General features: G+C 41.1%; 2 protein-coding genes across 3 annotated transcripts in view; one reads left to right on the top strand and one right to left on the bottom strand.

Moving 5' to 3' along the window:
- Nucleotides 1-11,927, top strand: part of MPPE1 (metallophosphoesterase 1) — a 71,038-nt gene extending 59,111 nt beyond the window's left edge. Inside the window, exons 8-9 of the mRNA XM_030212281.1 lie at nt 9,548-9,688; nt 11,658-11,927. Coding sequence (XP_030068141.1) covers nt 9,548-9,688; nt 11,658-11,831 — 315 coding nt within the window. The 3' untranslated portion in view covers nt 11,832-11,927. The remainder of the gene's footprint in view (nt 1-9,547; nt 9,689-11,657) is intronic.
- Nucleotides 11,928-13,154: 1,227 nt separating this feature from the next.
- GNAL (G protein subunit alpha L) overlaps nt 13,155-21,145 on the bottom strand; it is a 616,946-nt gene continuing 608,955 nt past the window's right edge. For both annotated transcript variants that reach the window (XM_030212259.1, XM_030212268.1), the window contains exon 12: nt 13,155-16,545. In XM_030212259.1, coding sequence (XP_030068119.1) covers nt 16,399-16,545 — 147 coding nt within the window. In that variant the 3' untranslated portion in view covers nt 13,155-16,398. The remainder of the gene's footprint in view (nt 16,546-21,145) is intronic.

The following is a 21,145-nucleotide window of genomic DNA, read 5'->3' as shown; positions in this document are numbered from 1 at the left end:
GCCACTGCTGTACCAGGAGTTATAGAAGTGATTGCACAGCTGAATCCATACAGGCATCTGCAGTAGCTGGTGCCATATAGTCAACCATGGTAGGTAGTACCATATAGGCAGCCATACTATTTGGTGTCATAGAGATGCTGTGACGAATATCATAATACTGGTGGGTACAGTAGCTGGTGTCATAGAGGCAGCAGCACTAGCTGGTACCATTCCAGCAGCAGAGTGGTAGAGGAAGGTGTGGTAATAAGCCTCATACAGGTGACCACTACATCTGAAGCCACACGCTTGCATGCTGCAGCTGAAGCCATATCTACAGATACTGCATGTAATACGATAGCTGTAGCAAATGCGTAGATGTTGCATCTGCTACCCTATTTATGGGTACTGAAGCCGAGGTAATGCAGTCAGCTGCTGACTGGGAAGCCACACAAATGTGCATCTAAAAGTCCCACAGATGGTTGGTATATCTGATGCCATATAGGCAGCTGTGCAAATGTGCCATATGCAGAGCTTCCATAACTCAGCTGTACAGACAATTCCTGGAACTGTTCTATACAGGCATCTGATGCATATACAGAGTGACTGTGCTACACAGCTGGTTGCTAGAACAGCGTTACACAGCTGACTTGGAATGCTACGACATGTGGATGACTGCTGAAGGTAAAAAAGAAATTCAGCTAGTTCAGCCGCACTATGCAGCTGATTGTCACATCTATGAAATACTGGTACTGTGCGACCCAGGTGGTTGTTGCAGGGATAGAAAATAGGCAGCTGCTTAAGCTGAGTAGAACTGGTGGTTGTTGCAACTATGCAAAACAGGTAACTATTGCAACTATACAACAGAGGTGGGGGGAGCAGGAGCCACACAGGTAGATATTACAGGACAGCTAGACCGGCAGCCATTTAGTAGAGGATTACAGGTGGCCAGTGCCACTGTGCAACCAAGAGCGTTGCTACAAATGTGCCACAAAAGTGGCCAGCGCCACTGTGCAACCATGATGGTTGATGCAACCTCATAACCTAGGAGGCTGCCATCCCATGCAATTCAGGAGTGTGCAGAAAGCTTGCAACCCAGGTGATCAACTGTGCCGTACATGTGGAAGTGCATCACAGCTGACTGGAAGAACTGTGCAATTGGGCAACTGACCCAGCTTCAAATCATTACTGGCTACCAAACTTCTTTGGCAGTATTATTTCCATAACTGAAAACTGGTGCTACCATGCTGAATCTGGTAATCCAAATGAATAGCTGATGTTGAAGCAGATTGCACACATCTAATTTGGTACAACACAGCCAACAGCTGAATTGTACAGCTTTGACCAGATAGGAAATGTAAACAGAATGAAAACATACAACTGCTTTTACCTTAAAAAAAAAAAAAAAGGAGATGACTGGAACAGCTCTATACATAGTTGAACAATGTAGTTGAGATTTTTTTTATTTTTAAGGAGTAGGAAATGTCTTTAGGACAGAAAATAAAGGAAAAAAAGGAATTGTCTTTTTTTTTCCCCTTTCCTGAAACAGATTATTTTCTCAGGTAAAACTATAGGTAAATTCAGAATATTATAAAAAAAATAGAATCTATTCTTGTTCTTAGGCCAAGATAAATAGTCTAAACTCTAGCACAAACATATAGATAGGAGATCTTACACTGCGAACAATAAGGCTACATAAGGTGTAACATACAGTTGACGCGAGAGCTAACATACAAATGAAGAAAAATATGTTCTAGTATATTCACAAATGCAGCTTATAAGATGAATAATTAGCTGACTTCAGGATCCACATCTGAGAGAGAATAAAAGGGAGAGGCACTTAATGTGAGCTGCTTTTTAAATGCAAGGAGAGAAGAGCTAATAAATGTCCAGATTTGCCTACTGAGAGTCATACAACTAGGATAGTCAGGCACCATAATTAGAAAAAAAAGCAAACACCAGCTGACAAACAGGAAGAGAATTCTATTGGGAAAGAACTGTGACAGAAATTTTAAGTGGCACAAAAACAAAGGAGCTACAAATAGAGTTTTACAAAGGAATATTAGCTGCTTAAAGAAACTAGAAGAACAAGGCTTTCTGTCAGTAACTTATGCAGCTAAGGAGAGAGAACCTGCTGTGAGGAATGAACAAGCCCGGATACCTGTGTGTGTTTAAAAAGGAACAGACACAGACAACACTAGCGCACTGAAATAGCTGAAATAAATCAGAACAGGCTCATCAAATGCAGGCTGACTTCCAAAAGAAATGTTGGTGGGGGGGGGGGGGGGGGGGGAGTAGGGATCTCAGAGACCTCTGAGATATACCTCAGTTTCATAAAACAGCTTTTTTTGTTTTTAAACAGGAGCTTATGCCAAAGAAGGCACCCCCAACTCAACTGAAACCCAGGCATTAAACTGGGTCAGGAGAACAAGCCCAGGAGAGCACCCTCAACTCAACTGAAACACAGCTGAGAAGCTGGTTCAGGAGAGCAAGCCAAATAGGCACCCTCAACTCAACTGAGACTTGGCATAAAATTGGCTCAGGAGCACAAAACCCCAAAGGGGTAGTTAAAGTTCAAGTGAAACTAGTTAGAAACCAGGTCAGGAGCAGGACTGTTAGCCCATCATCCATCTACTTGGGAGACAGAAAAATACTGAATATTCTTTGTTGCATGATACCTTTAAGGAGCAAATCATTTGAGAACTATGTTCATTCTCTGTCTCCATCTGCTGACAGATACAACCCACTGGTCTGGACTGGTCCGATAGGATGCTAAGGAAGATTTGTCTTTTTGCCATAACTTCAGTTTTGTTCAGTGTGAATCAAGCGATTCTTTCTCTCAAATAGCAACTACATGAGATGAACTTATGAAGAGATCCTAACCGTTGCTTCGTTCATTGTAATGTTATTAGCTAAAGCCCTGGTTCACAAGAAAGCATCTGCTACTATTCTAGCTGAAGTGTAGAATAGAACTGAGATCTTAGTAGGGGAGAGAGGAATTCTAGGCTTACTGCTCCCTCTATCTCTGTCACCTTCCATTTGGTGCAATATGTCTGATCATTGCACTGGAAGACCAGGCTGCCAAGATCATTAGTTGTGAGAAACCTCATCAATTTTATGAACCTCTTTTAAAGGCAAGGCTATGTCTATCAGAATGACTGGCTGAGTAGAATCATAGAATGAGGTTCCCAGGTCTATGACCCTTGCTAGTAATACATCTTATCCTTCAGAAGTGATCTTGAATCTCATGTACTTTCTGACCTTTCAGAAGCATGGGCGTTGGACAAGATACCTCTTTTTTTCACATGTACTTTGGTTTATCAGGATAACACTATAACTTATTTGCAGCATAGAGTAAGAGTGTAGAAAAAACATGATTTTGAGCCAGACATAGGTGGAGTCATAGCTGAGGCTGAGTACCCCAGATGACTGGATACTTAGTGACACTAGTTTAAGATTTAAACTTTAATTCATAAGACATATTGTAGGAACTACCCACTCTACCTTTCTTCGAAGATTGTACCATACACAATTTCTCAATTTCTTTGCCCATCCACAGGTCATACATTGTACTTACCCACTGTCTCCCTTTGCTCAATCGGAGTCTACATGGACTTCTGCCCTCTTTCTCTATGGACCACTGCCCTGTAATTCACTGCCCAAGCAGCTTCAATGTGAACCTTCTCTTATAAAATTCAAATCTGCACTATAAAAACATTTGTGACCTACTGAATGAAAAGATACCAAAAGGGGGGTGACTTACTTATACCACAAGATAGAAGGATATCAACTGCATAATCCTGCAAAATTTCAGCCTCAGGTATGGACTCATTATGTCTTTTAAAAAATGAGAAATGTTTATTAATAAAAAAAGTAGTTAAACCTAGAAATCACATGCCCCACTTTAGATATCTGCAGCCTTTAGGCTGTAGAACATGAAAAACTTCAAAGTTGTGAAAAAAATTCATAGTCCCATTCTACAGACCCTATAGTACACAAAACTTTCAAAAATGAAAGATGCCCCTCCAAACTTCTCTTTATCCCTGTTATTTGTAACCCCGCATTTGGTACCTTTTTGCTCAGTGGGTCACATTTCTTTTAAACAGGGTTTTGATGGCTTGGACCAATGATGGGCATTGCTGCCACTGTGTCAACTTCTTGCAGGCCTCTCCCATTAATTGATTGAGTTCTGTTTTCTCCCATTTTTCTTATCAAGTTTGTTCATCGCCTTGGTGTGACATGTAGGAAAGGCGGTTTATAAAGACTAAATAAGCACCAGCTTCCTAACACAAGACATGGAAACAGAGGCCAGGGGTGGGATCTTGTAGCAAAAGAATTAGGCTTAGATGCAAGGATTAAAACCAGATAAACTTACCTAAAGGCACTGGCAACTGACCTAATGACGGTTCAAGTTTGAGATAAGTTACTGGGATGGGTGGGTGTATCTGTGTTCAGCTGTCTCCACTTGCATTCTGGATACACCACAGATTGTCATATAGACCCTGTAGGCTAGCCACTATTTCCCAATAGCGTAACATGTTACCTTATCAGCAACTGGAGTTGTCTCAAAAATATATCTTTTGAATACATGCCTTAATTAAGGCAACCCTCCTAATAGGGGTGGAGGGAATGACTTGACCTTGACTCTGCAGAGCAGCACTGCAGACCTCAGTTGCCTTCCACCATCCAGAAAGACCTATTTTTAGTCCACATGTGTGGACAGATCCCTTCAGTCGAACAATGATTGAGCTAGGAGCACTGCTAGACCTCAGTGCTTGATAGTGGTTGCTTAAGCTCATAACTAGAACCTCTTAAAAGCAACCCACTCTCCCTCAGCACAGGCACACTATCATTTAGACAAAAAAAAATCAAGATGAGAAAGTCAAATTAGTCATTGCCACAGATGGCGTCCAGCCTGCTACCATGGTGGAGTGAGCTGTTGCTTGTGCTGGCTAGCTGATTAATTTTCCAGTGCTGGTCATTAACAGGATGAAGGACCATTTCTTCCACTAATACATTCTCATCTTGAGAGAGTGTGTCATTTGAATATTTAACAAGCCTCATAGTGCTTTGCAAACATTTGCCTGTACAAAGAGAGCTTAAAGAGCAGCTTTGCCTACTAGAGATGCAATCCAATTCTGGTTTCCTCCATTGCATGTATAGAATTGTATTGCTGTGTTTTCCAAACAAACTAGCTTAAAGATATAGATGCACATTGGCAAAACCAACAACTGGAGAAGCTTGTCATTAATGAACTGGATCATCTGGCATCTAGCAACCCTAGCTGGGAGGTTGATCCTGCTCACCTAAAGATGGAGTTGCAGCTCTCATACCACTAGATTTTATTTGTCTTCAACTGCAGAAATGGGATATGTGGTTATACTCATAAGAGAGGCAGATGAAGAGAGCAGTGAGAATGTGCCTCCTATTTTCTTTGAGACCTCATTACCCATTTTTGCTGGATTCAGTGATGATGATCCTTGAAGATTAGTTGTATGTTTGTATTTTAGAGTACCAAAAGGGAGGTCACATGATGAGAAGCTCCCGAGCTCTGCAATAAATACTCACTGGGTGAAATTTTTCAGCTCTGCCGGCCTAGAACTAACGCTGTTTGGTGTGAGCAAGTGAAGCCTATCTTCGCTGTCGTTTCCAGTGGCTATGTATTCAAAATCACAGGAAAAAAGAGCAGAAAGAGAAGCTACAGCAGAACAAATCTAAGATGGTTGTCGTCGTTGAGTTCTGCATGGGTGGTGGAAATTGTCACAGAGGTGAAGCACTCCATATATTCCTCCTTGGATAAACGCTTGCAAACTATTACTGATAAATTAGATATCATGGATGAGCAGCTGGAATCCTTGAAGGGAGAATTGTCAACCCAATGCCAAAGGGTACCTGACTTGGATGATTGTGTGCACCAATTGATGGCCTCCAATACGGAGGTGCAGACAAAGCTACAGACACTTGAAGAGAAAATTGATGATATTGAAAACAGGTCCAGGTGGAGGACCTAGCAGAGTCTACTGTGGAGGCAGAACTGAGAGGACTTCACAAATCCTGGCTGGTTAACTCCCTTCAACTTCAGTTTACAGAGGGAATACTTCATATTGAGCAGAACCATCGATTAGGGCAACACAGAGCTATGGACGGCTGCCCTGGAGTTGTAATTTTCAAACTTCTAAACTATGCTTATAAAGCTGAGATTCTCAGGGCCATCCACTCCCATGGCCCACATCCTTATGAGAATAAGCCAGTACTGTGTTTTCAGGATTTCTCATCTCATGTTTTTTTTCCATGCAGAGAGCCTATGTGTGCTGATCTACATAAGAGGCATATTCAATTTGCTTTATTATATCCTACTCAGCTGAAAGTTTTCATCAGTGGTAAACCCCACTTTTTAATTATACAGATTCTGCAGTCTTTTCTCCAGCAGCTGCTTGCTTCAGAACTGAGTGTTGAATAGGCAGTTCTAACTGTGGATGCCATTTTAGATTCAGACTCAGTATATGTGGGAGCTACAACGGTTGTTACACCAACTTTTCTTTAGATGGCTGTTATAGCTGAATTTAGGATTGGGGCTTATCTGGATTGACTAGATCTTTCTGGTGATTACCAATCCAATATCTGCTATTTATCATTGACCAAATGAGAGACCCTCTTTGCTATCATAATTGAACACTTGCTCTGGGAACTGGATTCAGATCTTATTTAAAGATATTTAAGATATTGTACTTCTGTTGACCCACTTTTGTTTCCTTTGAGCACTCTTACATATCATTTCTTATTTTGTCCATTCTTCCTTTTCCGTTTGTTTCTCCCCCTTCCCCCACTTTTTTTTTTGGAGGCTGGTAATTTGTATGTATTTTATTATATGGTCACTCATGTGTCAGTGTAGATGGCACTATTATGGGGCCACTAATTTGGTGTTGTAGAAAAAACTTACATGCCTGGCCTGGTTGACTTAATGGGGGACTTCTGTGAAGTTTCTGAGTATGAATTTGTAGAGACGATTTTTCATGTTGCCGATAAGCCCAGAGGGTGGGTTGTGGGAGGGGACGGGGTCTCACAGTGGCCTTAGTCCTAAGGAGGATGTTATAGTTTAGTTTATTAAACTTTGCTATACTGCCATGCCTAACTTGCAGATCTAGGTGGTTTACAATGGTTAAAAATCATCAGAAAAAGGAAAAGAACTTCAATAAAATTTGATAGGAAAGAGTATCAGTCATACCAAAGGAACACATAACCAATAGGCTAAAAGAGTAGGGGTGGAGATGTGGGAGAGGACTAAGTTAAACAGGTAGAAAGAGTGAGAGAGGTTAGACCAAAGGAAGAGTAAAAGAGGGAGATGGCTGTGTCCAAACCTTCATCAGACAAAACTTGTGGGGGATTAAAGGCTTGGGTAAATAGCCAGGCCTTAAGGTTAGCTTTCAGACTTTTGAATGAGGGGTCAGAATGAATATTGGAGTGAAATCAAAAAAGATGGGACTGTGAAAAAGAAGGCATGGTGTCTGGTGGATTCTGGGCGAATTTAGGAACTGGTAGGACCAACCAATGTTCATTTAAGGAGCGAAGTAGATGGGTTGGTGAATATGGGATGGTAATTGAAGAGAGATTTTGTGGAAGGCCAAGCCTGTAAGCTTTAAATGTGAGGGTTAGGAATCTTAAAAATAATATGTTGATGGACAAGCAACCAGTGGTATTTCTGTAAAAATGGAGAAATGTGGTCTCGGTGTTGAGCATGGCATAATAATTGGATGGCTACATTTTGAAGGGACTGTAGTCTCTTGATGTTAGGTTGGGTGCAAGCTAGATAGACAATGTTACAGTGCTCTAGTAGTGAACAAAGATAGTATTAAGGAATGAAAGATGTCAATACTAAAATATCAACAGATTGAACTGAGTTGATAAAGGATGATGAAGCCAATTTTGCAAACACTCACTATGCTTTCATGGGCTGAACTTTCACACTTGGGGCTTTGCTGAATCATAGGACTTTTGGGCCTATCAACAGCTACACCACTACTTTCATTCTTTTGATTCTCAAAGTCTGAACTTTTCTCTGGGGGATCTTTGGTAAATTCCCTGAAGACAGACTTTCTGTCTCTGCACTTCACTGTGCGCTACAGAATTTCTCTGCACCTAGGAGTCGAGGGGAGTTGTGCACTAAGTGGCGTATAGGTCTTGGCCTATCTGAGGCATTGAATCTGAATCAGTTAATTAAAAGAATACAAGAAATTTCAGTCAACGCTGAATTAAGGGTATGTCAGTTTCGTACTCTTCGGTCAAATTTTACGCAAGAACAAGTATTTAAGTTGAGCTGGATAGACACCTCTGTATGTCATAAATGTAATATTGAGATTAATCCCTTTTTCATGCTTTTTGGATTTCTACAAAAATAAAAAACTTTTTGGTGGGCCATACTGTGGTATTTAGAAGTTCTAATGGGACAATCTCTTCGCCTTTGACTGGTGGGTCTACTTCTGGATAAAAATGAGATATTTTGCCTTAAAAATTGTTGTTGTCTTCTCCTTCGAAAGGTAGGGTATTGGGTTAAAAAAAAAATCATCCTAGGTGGGTGGATCAGTGATGAGGCTCCATCCTTTTGGGTGTGGTGTACTTGTTTTCATGGGCTCATGCTGTTGAAGCAAAGGCAATCTAAATTTTCTCTCAAGTGAAAAACATTTTTTGGGCAGTTTGGGACATCTATATCCAATCTCTATCTCAGAAAGCCACAAGTCTTGTCCTTAATTTGTTCTAATTAACCCAATTTATTTAAAAGATGTGTGTGTGTGTGTGTTGGGGGGGGCGGGTCATGTCACGCATACTACAGGTATTATGCTTTGTTTTGGGGGGGGGGGGGGAGGCTAGGTGTTTAATACTGGGGATTTCTATAGGGCTATAAATGATTTTATATTTTAGATGATGGCAATCTAAGACTGTTGCCAGAGGAGGATAAGAGACCACTCCTCTGGTTAATTGTAATGTTTGATCATGGTGACAAGCCTTATAGTAAGGATGGGATAAAGGAAGTTAATGGGCTGGACACTTTCAGTGTTAAAAACTGAGGTCACAGTTTTGGTTTCTTACTTATGGGAATGCATGAATACTCAGAACAAGCTCGTATTCTTTATGGATTTAATTCCTGTTATTTCCTATATGCCTGAATAAAAATCGTTTACACAAACAGGGCCTTATTCTATAAAGATTATGCTCCTAAATTATGTGCCTAAACTATGCTCCAAAGTAGTTTACGCTTGTAATTTAGAAGCATAACCTTTAAATAATAAGGCCTACTGTTCCTGAAGAAATGCCTGTGGCTGAGGAATCATACTTCAGCAACAAGTTAATTTCTATAGTTAATGTGCCCCTTTTGGTCTCCAGCAGTGAAATTTCATCACCTGAACTATCAGATACCTAATGGGCTTTAAGGTTAACCAAGGCATTTGAAAATTAAATCTATACAGTGCTCACATTTAGTCAGTTGGCTTGAAGAAAAATGACCAGTTTTAAGTGTGCTGCATGAAACAGAATTAAAAAAAAAAAACACATCCTGTGTGCTCTTCTTTTAAACTAGTTACTGTGGTGGCTGCGTCCCAGGTTAATTCTGAGTGGTCATACCCATAGTGCCTGTGAAGTGTTGCACAACAAAATGGTCCCAGAGATCAGCGTCCCATCCTTCAGTTGGAGAAACAGAAACAATCCTAGTTTCATCATGGTAAATTTACATATTTTATTTTAATCATAATTTAAAAATCTTAATGTTCATGTAGGTAATAATACACTACATGATATATTATAGTAGAACTATCTTTTTAAGAAAAAAAAAACTGTCATCATTTGATTTATTTTAATTAGCATTTGCCAAGTAAACAATGTTGCTATCTTGCCTCATCCCAGTTTGAATTCAGATTGCTGTGCATTCATCTTAGTTGGATTTCTATACCTTGGGTAGTACAGTTGACTCTAGCTTAGCTCTTGCATCCTATTGCAGCCTCTTGGCCTTTTCAGTTATCCTGAGATAATGTTTCACAGGTTACTGAGCAGCGAGTCCCAAAGCAAGTTCTGTAGCACAGTACATTGTAACTTGTGGACCAAACCTGGATAGATCTTTCAGCGTTCCAATAGGTTTGTGGAGCTCGATCACCTGCCATTGCTAACAGAAATATATTCTGTGCAATGAGCTAAAACTTTAAATAGCAATAATAAAAACCAGCTCAAACAGTTTTCATAACATGCTCCACTGCATCTGCCTACTGTACTAACCCAGCATTGCATACAGGCAGAGCACACTCATCTGGGTCAAACCTTTATTACCCACTGCACTTCTTCTTCTATGCTTGTATCTCGTGCTTATGACCAGTGGCGTTCCTAGGTGGGGGTGGTCCGCCCCGGGTGCACGCCGCCGGGGGGGGGGGGGGGGTGCCACGCGCGCCTGCCCTCTGTTCCATGCTTCTTCTCTGCCCCGGAACAGGTTACTTCCTGTTCCGGGGCAGAGAGGAAGCATGGAACAATGGAGGACAGGCGCGCGCGGCACCCCCCCCCCCCCCCCCCCGGCGGCGTGCACCCGGCGGGGGGGCCTTTCACCGTGGGGGGGTGGGTGGGCGGGGCGAATCGACGATCTGCCCCCGGGTGCCAGCCCCCCTAGGAACGCCACTGCTTATGACAGAGGAACTTAACTGCTAGTACGAAGAAAACAGCATATATAAATTTTCACCAGCTGGTTCTTGTGGCCCTCACAACAGATCTGGTTTATGGGATAATTATAATAAGCAAACACCAAACATATGCAAATCTATATCATTAATTTTTATTGTGATTATCATAAACTCTCCCTCCCAAACCTTGTTGGGGGCATGAAGACTGGATGTGTGAAAACCTGCTCAAACCCATATCTACATTGTACAGTTTGCTCTGTATCTTTCTTCTGCTGCTTGTTAAATATCATTAGTAACTTTTACAATACATTACAGGGAGACTCTGATGCTCAAGTCTCTGCCTGTTCTGTTGTTCAAGCCATGAACATCAAGGTTCATTGGCTACTTTGTCAGTAATTCACTTCTTTCCTCATTCTGCTGCTAATTAACACTGCCCAGCTCCTTATCTGCTGCTTCTCCACCCTTTCTCATTTTCATGTTCCTTTTATAGCCTCAGCAACCTTTTGCCAGTCACAAGGGTGGCAGATGTTAGATAACAGGAGATGGCATGAGTCTATCTGGCCCATTATGTGGGCTAAAGCCAGTAGGTGGAGCTTGTCAATCTATCAATTTCATTGTTTTAGGTGTACCAAGATGGCAGCAGATGCTGCTGCATTGGGAAGAATTAAAAAGCTCCTTGGGTGGAGACCGGCTTCAGCCTTGTGACATCATGCCATCTCCTGTTATCAAACCTCCTTGGATGTTACACAGAGCGCTCATTATTACCCTGTCTTCCCCATAGGCTGCCAGTGAGTATAGCAGGTCCTTAGCTACCCACTTTGTTTTTATGGTACACTGCAGCAAGCAATGGGAAAGGGGATGTGTAAAAAGCTGTTCAGTCACTTCTGTTAGCAGCACCAGACCATACCTGGGTCTTAGTAAAGGAACAGATAACATGCTGAAATGACTGAATGTTTGCTGCTGTTTCTGAATGAAATGGCTTCCTGAAATTGTCCTCTTGACATTTTTTTTTCTTTTTAATCTCTATAGGCCAGCTTAACAACAACAGATTTTACTCTCGCTAAGTGTTTTCTTCCCGTTGAGGATACAGTGATTTACATGTACATTGTTGCAGGTGCTCTGCTGCTGGTGTTGACAATGGTTTGCTGTCTCACCCTGCTTTTTCCCATTGGTCAGCTGGTTAATAAACATAAGCAGATATGAAGGATGGTGCAGTTGTGTGTGTAAGGGGACCAGTGGTGTGCTGGTAAATGTTTAACAACAGGCTCTCTCCCCAGTCCCCTCTGCGCCCCCCCCAAATTGCAGAGCTGGCTATAGCCGGGGAGAGAGCCTGGGGGGGGGGGGGGGGGGGTGGCAATGCATTACTCCAGGAAAAAAAAATTAAATGATCCTAGGTTCCAATCTAATTCATGTTTAATGTGCGATAAAATGCCATAAATAAGTAAATAAATATAAACTTTTAATGTTGAGCACCTGATTCTCAAAGTGAACATATTCCAAACACTATAATGAAAATAAAATGATTTTTTTCTACCTTTTGTTGTCTGATGACTGTTTTTCTGATCATGCTGGCCCAGTATCCGATTCTGCTGCTATCTGTCCTCTTAACTCCGTTTCCAGGGCTCCCTTTCCATTTATTTATTTCCTTTCCTCCTCCTTCATTTCTGGTCCTCAGCTTCTGCCTATTCATCCATGTGCAGTTTTTCTCCTCTCTTCCTTTTCCCTTATCTCATCTCCTTCCTCACTCTTCCCTCCCCTCCATCCATGTCCAGCATTTCTTCTCTCTCCCCTCCTCTCCATCCACCCATACCCAGCGACCCTCCTCTCCCCTCCATCCACCCATGCCCAGCAACTCCCTTCTCTCCCCTGCCACCCCCTCCCGAGTTGTTCAGCTAATTCTCCTCCCTCCCTCCGGATCTGGTCCCTCACCGACCTGACTCTGAGTCATCCTGCCTTGTCCTTCGAATTCTTCGGGGCAGGCAGTCTTGCCTGCCCGCTGCCAGCGCTGACTCTCCCCCGCCGCCGGATCGCGCTTCAAAATGGCCGCTGAGACTTACAAGGGTGGCCTCCAAGACTTCAGCAGAATTCTCGGCTATTTTTTAAGAGCGAACCGGCAGCAGGGGAGAGTCAGCGCTGGCAGCGGGCAGGCAAGACTGCCTGCCCCGAAGAATTCGAAGGACAAGGGTGACTCCTCAGCATTAGGTCGGTGAGGGACTGGATCCGGAGGGAGGGACGAGAGCCGGCTCGCGCTTTTTAACAACCGGCTCGTAAATCGGAAGAAAATGGCTCCAGCACACCACTGAAGGGGACCAAGATACCAACATGGAAAACAAGCAAACATCAAATAGTGCATCTGCTGATGAGTTCCACTGCAGTATTAGTCTTGATTATGCCCTATATTTTATGCATATCAGGGACTAACTAATGGCAGAAGAGGAGAATGCCTTTGAAAACTACAGCGAACAAAACAAAAGTGAACATGTCTTAGTTGAATAGGATTACTCTGTTTGCTAGAATAGACCAGTGCATTTTTAACAAATGAATTTTATTAAAGGCAGTACCTGTACAATATGTGACTCCTAAAAGTTAAGGAAAGAACTTTTAAAAAATGTACTTATAGCCTTGCCACTTGTTCATCTTAGAAACTGTTACATTTATCATTTACACAGCATAAGCTAAAAGCCTTCTCCCATCCTATATGCCTGGCTGTGTTCCAGGCAGGTCATGCTTCCGAGAGGTCAGGTTAAGCATTATTTTTTAGCATCTCAGTAGGTACAGATTTTGATTTCTAAGGTGCTGTGTTTCAGCTATCAATGACAACAGCTAGTCTATAAGATGTGTTTAGGTACTTGAATTAAGCAGACAGTATGACTACAGACTATGCAGAAGCTGTACTGCCTGGATAGCATTCTGAATCTTCTGGAAACAGAGGCTAAATATCAGGTGGTGATTTTCTGCTGGGTCACTGACCCAGAACCTTTTTTAACTTGTTTCTTTCTCCCCATTGCAGTAGGAGTGGTAGGTGGAAGCCACCACTGACAAGGTACCTCTGTTGTTTTATTTTTAAGAAAATTACCACTGCTAAAAATTGTCTTTGTGTAGGTTTGTTCGTATGTTTTATGCACTGAAATTATTTATTAATGCTTCTTTAATATTGTGTGATGGAAATAGCAAATCAGAAATAAACATTTTGTACATAACTTTGCCCTTCCCTTTCATTGTCCCATTCTCTATTGGAAATAGGGAACAGCTCTGTAATTTTACAAGCTTTTTTTCCTGAAGGGAGGGAGGAAAGAAAGCAAGTTAACAGACCATACAGCACAACAGAGAAATGAAGAACTCAATAAAAACTATCCCCCACTCATCCCAAGGTAAAAGATCTCTTAAATTAAAAAAAATGTCATACACACAAAAAAATCCCTGTTTTTGAAACTGGAAGGATGCTTGTCTCATTCCTATTAATCTTACTTCCTGACCAACAAATGGGGGCCATTCTTCCTTACCCACCTCACCATTATGCTTCAGGCAGAAAGGGGCCAGGTTTATAAATAAAGGCGTGAAAAAATACAAATTGGGCCTGCACAAAAAAATAATTATAATAATAAAAAAAATCAGGGAGAGAGAGATGCGTTAAAAGATCCCAAACAATAATTTGTGCACTCTCTCGACACCTTTTTTTTTTTTTTTTGCTTAAACACTGACGGAACCAAGTCTATGTGAAGTAATGGGCCTAAATGCTTTTCTGAATTTCTGTTATTGCAGGTGTAATTCTTTTTTCCTCCCAACATTTGTATAGGTTATCATGGACACAAGAAAAGTATATAGCCACAGAGACATAAAACAGCTTATATGTATAAAATATAAAGCAATGAGTGTAGTAGTAACTACAAAGGGCATGCCTTATTGCTGCAGCTCTTCGTGATTTTTTAAAAATGTATCTAGGTGTGTGTATATATAATATGTGTGTGTGTATTGTACCACAATGTGTTTTGAGAATGTTCATTTGCATAAATTATTCAAGTCTGAGAAATATTCAAACATCTTGATTCTACAATATTTAAAATAAACAATTTGCTAATGCATCTCTTTATCAAAAGAGAAATAAATCGCCATCTTGTAATTCTGTTAGGCCATACAGGTTTTTTTTTTTTAATATCTTTTTTTTTTGTTTGTTTTGTTATTTTGTTTTCTCTTTTTTTGCTAATTACTTGCACATGGAAAGCTGCTGTTGGGAATAAAGAGAGAGAGAGAGAGAGAGAATCTTGGTCTGATAGGTCCCTCGCATGTCCACACCATGCCTCTGTGCACATGGGAAGCACTACAAAGGACCCAAGGATTACTTTAAAAAAGCCCCCCCCCCCCACCTAATTTTCCAAACAAACAAACACAAAAAAATCAGAACAAACCCTTGGTTCCTCCTGAAATAACAGCAAGCTGCACATTTGGACAACTGAATGGATTTAGAAGTTTTAAAGCTGTGTATGACAAACATAAAAATAAGTCAAAGGCAGGTTGCTGCAACATTTGCTTACTCTAGGGCCTCACTTGTAAAGGTAAGTGGTTCGTTTGCATAATTTATATTTTTTTAAACTAAGAATTCTATAATGAGTGTGTGTGTAAAACCAGGAATACACCCCTAACTTCTACCGATAAAGTCCCTACCTCCAGTCACTGCTGCAGGTAAGGTTGACATCAAGCTGTACAGCGCAATCAAAAACATACTTACATCTTAGCTCATTTTACAGGTACAGCCATAATCAAGGCACAAAGATCTTCTACAAGTATTTTTTTCAATAAAGTTGTACAAAATAATATTACATTTTACAGTCTGTACAGTATAATAAACCAGCAGTTAAACCAAACAAAACCAAAATAACCCCTTGCACTCCCCCCCAAAAATTGTATATATATATATTTATATAGAAATGACTAATGTCCATAAATGACCTATGCTAAAATGGTCATTTGTGGACAGATTAAAAATACCATTAGTGATGGAGGGAGGTTGTTTTTTTTTCTTTCCTGCTGAGATGCCACAGGCTCAAAACAGCTGCAGTTCAAATTGCTTATCTTTTTGCTATGCCTCTCATCATCTACTTCCTGTTCCAGGAACAGCTTAAAAGAGCAGGTCTCTTTCTGTCTGTTGACCTGCAACTCGGCAATTGCTTAAAAACTGTGACGGAGCAATAAATATTGTGGTGCTGCTACATTGTGTATATACTTCCTTATCAGTATTTTTTAATAACCTGATACAAAGTGCATTATTCTTTTACTTTTTCTCTCCCATCAAGTACTCTTCAGTGTTGTTTAAAAAAATAAATAAATAAAAACAGCCCCACACAGGGATAGGTCTGAACATGCTGCCATCAAATGGCCAGGTCCAAGACTACATTAACCATAACCCGCTGGGAAAACAAGAAAAAATAAGAGAAGCGGGTTATTGTTCATTTAAAACGTAGGGAGGCAGAGGTAGCCAAAGGCTTAGTGGAATGGCAAAGAAGTGGCATATCAAAATAAAGCACACGTATATAGACCAAAGCAAGAATGCACTAAAGTCTGGCTGCAAACCAAAACAGAGATGCAGGGTTTTAAAAAATATATCAGAGTAAGCAGTTTGAAAGGCAGACATGTACTTCCCTATGAGCTCCTTCCACCCTGTGTGGGGGCTTGCTAAAGAGGGCAAGTGAGTGAGAGAGACAGAGAGATAACCGAGGCTGGGGGAAATAAAAGTAGTAAAGGGTTTAAAACTACAGGCTCCAGGTGATGCCAATCACAAGAGTTCATACTGGCGAAGGTGCATTCTCTGAATGATGTCTCGACAGTCATTGAACACCCTTCGGATATTTTCTGTGTCCACTGCACATGTGAAGTGCGGGTAGCAGTAATGCCGGCCATCCCCACTCGCTGTACTTATTCTCTGTAAAAGAACACATTTAAAATAGAAAAAGAAAACTCAAAACTAGTTTTTTTTATTTTGTTTAAACCTAAAATTTCACTTTTCTTCAGGTATGATTCTCTTTTCTAGCAGACAGTTTAATCTGCCCTGCTTTGGCAATGGTCATATAATTATACTCCCAATGGTGGCTGGATAGCAGGGCAGTATTTTATTTATCACATTTATAGCCTGCATTATCTAAGCGGGTTACAATATAACATAACATCCATAAAATAAAGATTACGAATAAGAACATCACAACCCAACCCATCTCGTCCAAAAAGCCAAGGTGGCCACCTCAGCTCCTGGAGTAGACCCAGCACGCAGATCCTGAATAAAAGCACAGAACTGCTGGCAGCTAAAAACCACCAACCAGAGATGACTTTAGGGAAAAGGGTAAAGGCGAAGCCAAAACCAAACTCAAATAGTACTATAAACTGGAGAGTCAAAACTGGCCAGGCAATCAGTGCTAGGGAAGCAGGAAATGAATAATGGCTAAAGTTAGATTCCCAGACCTTCCAAGTTCTCAAAAGTGCTCCCCACCCCTGAGGCGTGACAGGGTTAAGACTAGGCAGCAAGTATATCTCTGGGCAAACAGCACAGGCAGGGGGCCCCAGTACTTTTTTTAATCAAGAGAAAGCCAGTTGGTTAATCCCTCCCCTGGGCAGCTTCTCAAGAGACTAAATTGAAAATAAGATAAAACCACTCCAGCCTCAACTAATCACTACACCTATCTCAGAATGAGTTATGTTCACATGGAACTTGTGTTTCTGATAGCTTACTAAACATATGTCCTATGTATACAACACTTCAAGATTGCTTTCCACTATCTTAAGCGATAAAACCTTAAGCACACAAATTCTTTTCCTATGCTCACATTAATACAGGCTTGGTGGTGTTAGTTGCGGCTTTTATAATAGCCATATTTATTTGGACTGTGTTTGCCCCCCCCCCCAAAAAAAAAGCCAGAATTGATCAGCTGGACTGAGAAATACAGCTATATGATACCTTACTACATAGCAACCTGTCAGCTATGCAATGTGCCAGAACTGGGATCTCACTGAGCTACAGCAAACAAAGTCCTTCCTTTTCCTTGTACTAGGGCACCCCACAGTAAAAGAAGTTCCTACAGTTATGGAATTGGAGAATGGCCTCACAAAGATCTCATACATTTGGATATAGGCACAAGAAAACTTCTCTGCTATTGATAGACAGGATCTTAGTGCCCAATGTGGAGGGTGGGGATGGGATTTGAATCCATCGCCTGGTCCGATCACACCTCACTGTGGTTGGTAGTCAGACAGACGGGCTGGGCAGTGATTCTGGAAACTAAATGGTAGTCTTTGGTGATGAGATGATACTAAATCATATCTAAGCAGATATTTAAAAGAATTTTCCTTCACTGATATGGAAGAGGTTAGTTCTGCAATGGTGTGGAGAATTTAAGGCAACTGTAAGGGGAAAATTGTGATGTGAGGATTGAGCGAAAAAAGTGAGAGGCTCAAGATGCAGGAGGAACTGAAGTCTGCAATAGCGTCATGGGAAAGGCAGGATACGCTACATCTGCCATCAAAGACCCCAAAATACCCAGGGGTAATTTAACAGCTTTGATGAATGATGACATACGTTATGCTATGATGAAAGTAAGGCAGGTAGCATGAACCCACAGATAGATGGTACGTGGAACGACAGTTAATATTTTTAAAACTTAGAGATAGGACGAGTTGTTAGATCCTTCTAAAATACGGAGTTGATTTGCCCAGTTTTGTAAGACTGTATAAAATGAGAATCTAGAATTATCTAGGGGAGACCCTAATGCTGATTAACACTGGAAGAAAGAGAGGGCCTAGATCCTAACATGTCAGAGACAGAAGTGTTCTGGGCTATTAAATTCTTGAAGAACGAAAAAGCACTAGGGTTTGATGGTTTTACAGCATGTTCTCTAGTAAAGCCACCAGTGTCACTTTTTTTTTAAAGATTTGCAGAGGGAAGCAAAAGTGGCAGGTATTTCAGTGATACATAAGGAGGGAAAAGACCCAACTCTATAGTTTATAATTTATTAAATTTGTTTTACCGCTTTTAAGTAATACAAATATCAAAGCAGTTTACAATACTCAAAATATATAATAAAATTAAAAGGAAATAGAACTGCAATGATAATAGTAAAGTCCATTCTTATCAGACCTATCAGCAGTTAATTCTACACTGTTAAATAATAACAAACAGTACCGCTCCTACTGCCAGATCTCAATTTTAAACTTGGATGTCAAGTTGCTAGTGAAGATTTTAGTGGAAATATTGATGATTATTATAGAGAGGCTTATTTAAGTAGGTGGTTGGGAGGCGGGAAATACTGCTGGGCAGACTTATATGGTCTGTGCCCTGAAAAGGACAGGTACAAATTCAAGGTAAGGTATACACATATGAGTTTGTCTTGGGCAGACTGGATGGACCATGCAGGTCTTTTTCTGCCGTCATCTACTATGTTACTATGATTAATCTGGATATATTCCAGGCTGACAGGTAGTGGATAACATTAGAAAAGTATTGAATTTTTAGATGGTGGGCTAAAAGGGAGGGGGGCCCCTTCTTTGCTATTATGACATCCTATAGTATATCTCCTATCAAACTGAGCTCTCTTTTTCATCAAGCACTGCCATTTCCTCCCCTCACCGTCCCCACTGACAGTTTGAACTTCGTGGGTGTGGCTTGGATCTCTTTCAGGGAGAGAAAACTAACAACTTATAGCAGCAGCTTCAGAGAGCATTTTCCATCTCACAGATAGGCTGCAGAGAATACCTTCTCCTGCTTTAGACTTAGCCTGGCCTCAGAATGACATCCTATAGTATATCTCCTATCAAACTGAGCTCTCTTTTTCATCAAGCACTGCCATTTCCTCCCCTCACCCTCCCCACTGACAGTTTGAACTTCGTGGGTGTGGCTTGGATCTCTTTCAGGGAGAGAAAACTAACAACTTATAGCAGCAGCTTCAGAGAGCATTTTCCATCTCACAGATAGGCTGCAGAGAATACCTTCTCCTGCTTTAGACTTAATCCTACCCACCCTACCCCTCTACCCACCCACCCCTAGAGTGACATGTCTTATATAACCTCCCTATCAACCCACTCATTACTTTACCTCACCCATTTCTATTCTTCTATCACCTTCTCCCACTACTCCAACCAGAGTTACACCTAATCACACTGACCACCCTTCAACATCTTCTGTCCTTCTGTGACTGTTCTCTTGTGCTTGACTGCTTAAATATTTTAAATTTAAATGCTTTACTTTTTGTCTATTAGATTGTAAGCTCTTTGAGCAGGGACTGTCTTTCTTCTGTGTTTGTACAGCGCTGCGTACACTTTGTAGCGCTCTAGAAATGTTAAATAGTAGTAGTAGTAGTATTAAAGAGTAGATGCCAAAAGGTGACTGATTTTTTTTTTTGGGGGGGGGGGGGGTAGGAATGGGCACTTCAAAGAATGGACTGTAGTGAGAATTTTTTCAAGTGGGTGGAGGTGTTATACAGTGACCAGGAGGTTATGTAAAGGTTAGTGGGGAGCATTCTGAGTTCTTTTCACTTAGGCAGGATACAAGATATGTCTGCCCTCTATCGCACTACTATTTGTTCTTTGTATAGAACAGAGGACGGCAACTTTTAAACATAGAGCACTGCATGAATGTCAGTATTATGCCTAACGGCCACATTATGTAATGTAAAAATGGCAAGGATAAATCAAGATCAGATATACATATAATGTATCACTTCATACTATATGTAATGAGTTTTATCTTATTGGGCAGACTGGATGGACCAGACAGGTCTTTATCTGCCATCATCTACTATGTTATGTTACTATGTCAGAACCAGAAATGCACAGACCTCCAAAGACCACCTGTGAAAAACAAATCCGTAAAAATGATGGAAACAAATTGCTAGAGTGGTTATTCTGCAAATATTTGTAAAATACATTTAAAGTCGCCAACACCTTGGTTAATGACATTATATACTTCCCGTGGTCTCACGGGTCACAGGTCCCCCCCCCCCCCCCCCAGTATAGAACCTTTAGAAGTACAAATTATAGCTAATCAGGTTAGGAGGATTACAGTGGGGAATGAACAGAATATCCCTTTTCGGATGATATTTTGGTCTTGGTGGAGCACTCCCCCTCTTGATACTGCTAATTATAGCTTAGGAGTTAAAGGAGTTCGGGAAAGTGAATGACTTCAAAGCTAACATGGAGGTCTGAAAATTTGATTATTACCCTCCCTGAACAGCAAGTGGAACATCTTAGGCAGAATTTCCTTTTAGATGGCAAAGTTTAGAATAAGGTTCCTGGTAGGTGCAACCAGCTGCTGGTGTTTCAAAATTGTATAATCTAAATTATGACCCCCTTGCTCTGGAGATCTGATAGAGACTTGGACACATGGGAGAGACGTATTTTTTCCTGGTTGGGCAGGAGAGCCTGCTTGAAAATGGTGGTTCTGATCCTACAGGGTGCGGGGGGAGGAGTCAAGATGGCGGCCTGACTTGTGTGACTCTCGTTTGGAGAAAGTTTGAGGATATTCCTTTTAGTTTTCACGT

The sequence above is a fragment of the Microcaecilia unicolor genome, chromosome 1 (assembly GCF_901765095.1).
Source record: "Microcaecilia unicolor chromosome 1, aMicUni1.1, whole genome shotgun sequence".
NCBI lineage: Eukaryota > Metazoa > Chordata > Amphibia > Gymnophiona > Siphonopidae > Microcaecilia > Microcaecilia unicolor.
Note: the sequence above shows the minus strand (reverse complement) of the source record. Positions and strands in the feature narration are given on the sequence as shown.